A 260-nucleotide genomic window follows, 5' to 3' on the forward strand; every position below is an offset into this window, starting at 1 on the left:
CCATCCACGAACTCCTCTGTGCTTAAAACACAAGAAACGAAACCAGCCAAGTCCCTCCTGCATTCCAGCTTGGCCGTCACTCTACCCCTGGCCGTCACAGTGACCAGGAATTGCGTGGGAATCTGGAATCTCAAGCTGGGCAAACTGGTGAGCAAGCTAGCAGATTCTCCCCTCGGCGCTATCGTCACTCACGCGAAGATAACACATAACAGCAGGTTAGGGATTTTTTTCTTAATTTTATGTCCTTACTTAAAGAAATA

At 48.1% G+C, this 260-nt stretch overlaps 1 protein-coding gene across 1 annotated transcript in view; it reads left to right on the top strand.

Moving 5' to 3' along the window:
• Nucleotides 1-260, top strand: part of LOC119592277 (NACHT and WD repeat domain-containing protein 2-like) — a 51166-nt gene that overhangs the window by 41177 nt on the left and 9729 nt on the right. Inside the window, exon 26 of the mRNA XM_037941108.1 lies at nt 51-215. Coding sequence (XP_037797036.1) covers nt 51-215 — 165 coding nt within the window. The remainder of the gene's footprint in view (nt 1-50; nt 216-260) is intronic.

Source organism: Penaeus monodon, chromosome 30 (assembly GCF_015228065.2).
Source record: "Penaeus monodon isolate SGIC_2016 chromosome 30, NSTDA_Pmon_1, whole genome shotgun sequence".
NCBI lineage: Eukaryota > Metazoa > Arthropoda > Malacostraca > Decapoda > Penaeidae > Penaeus > Penaeus monodon.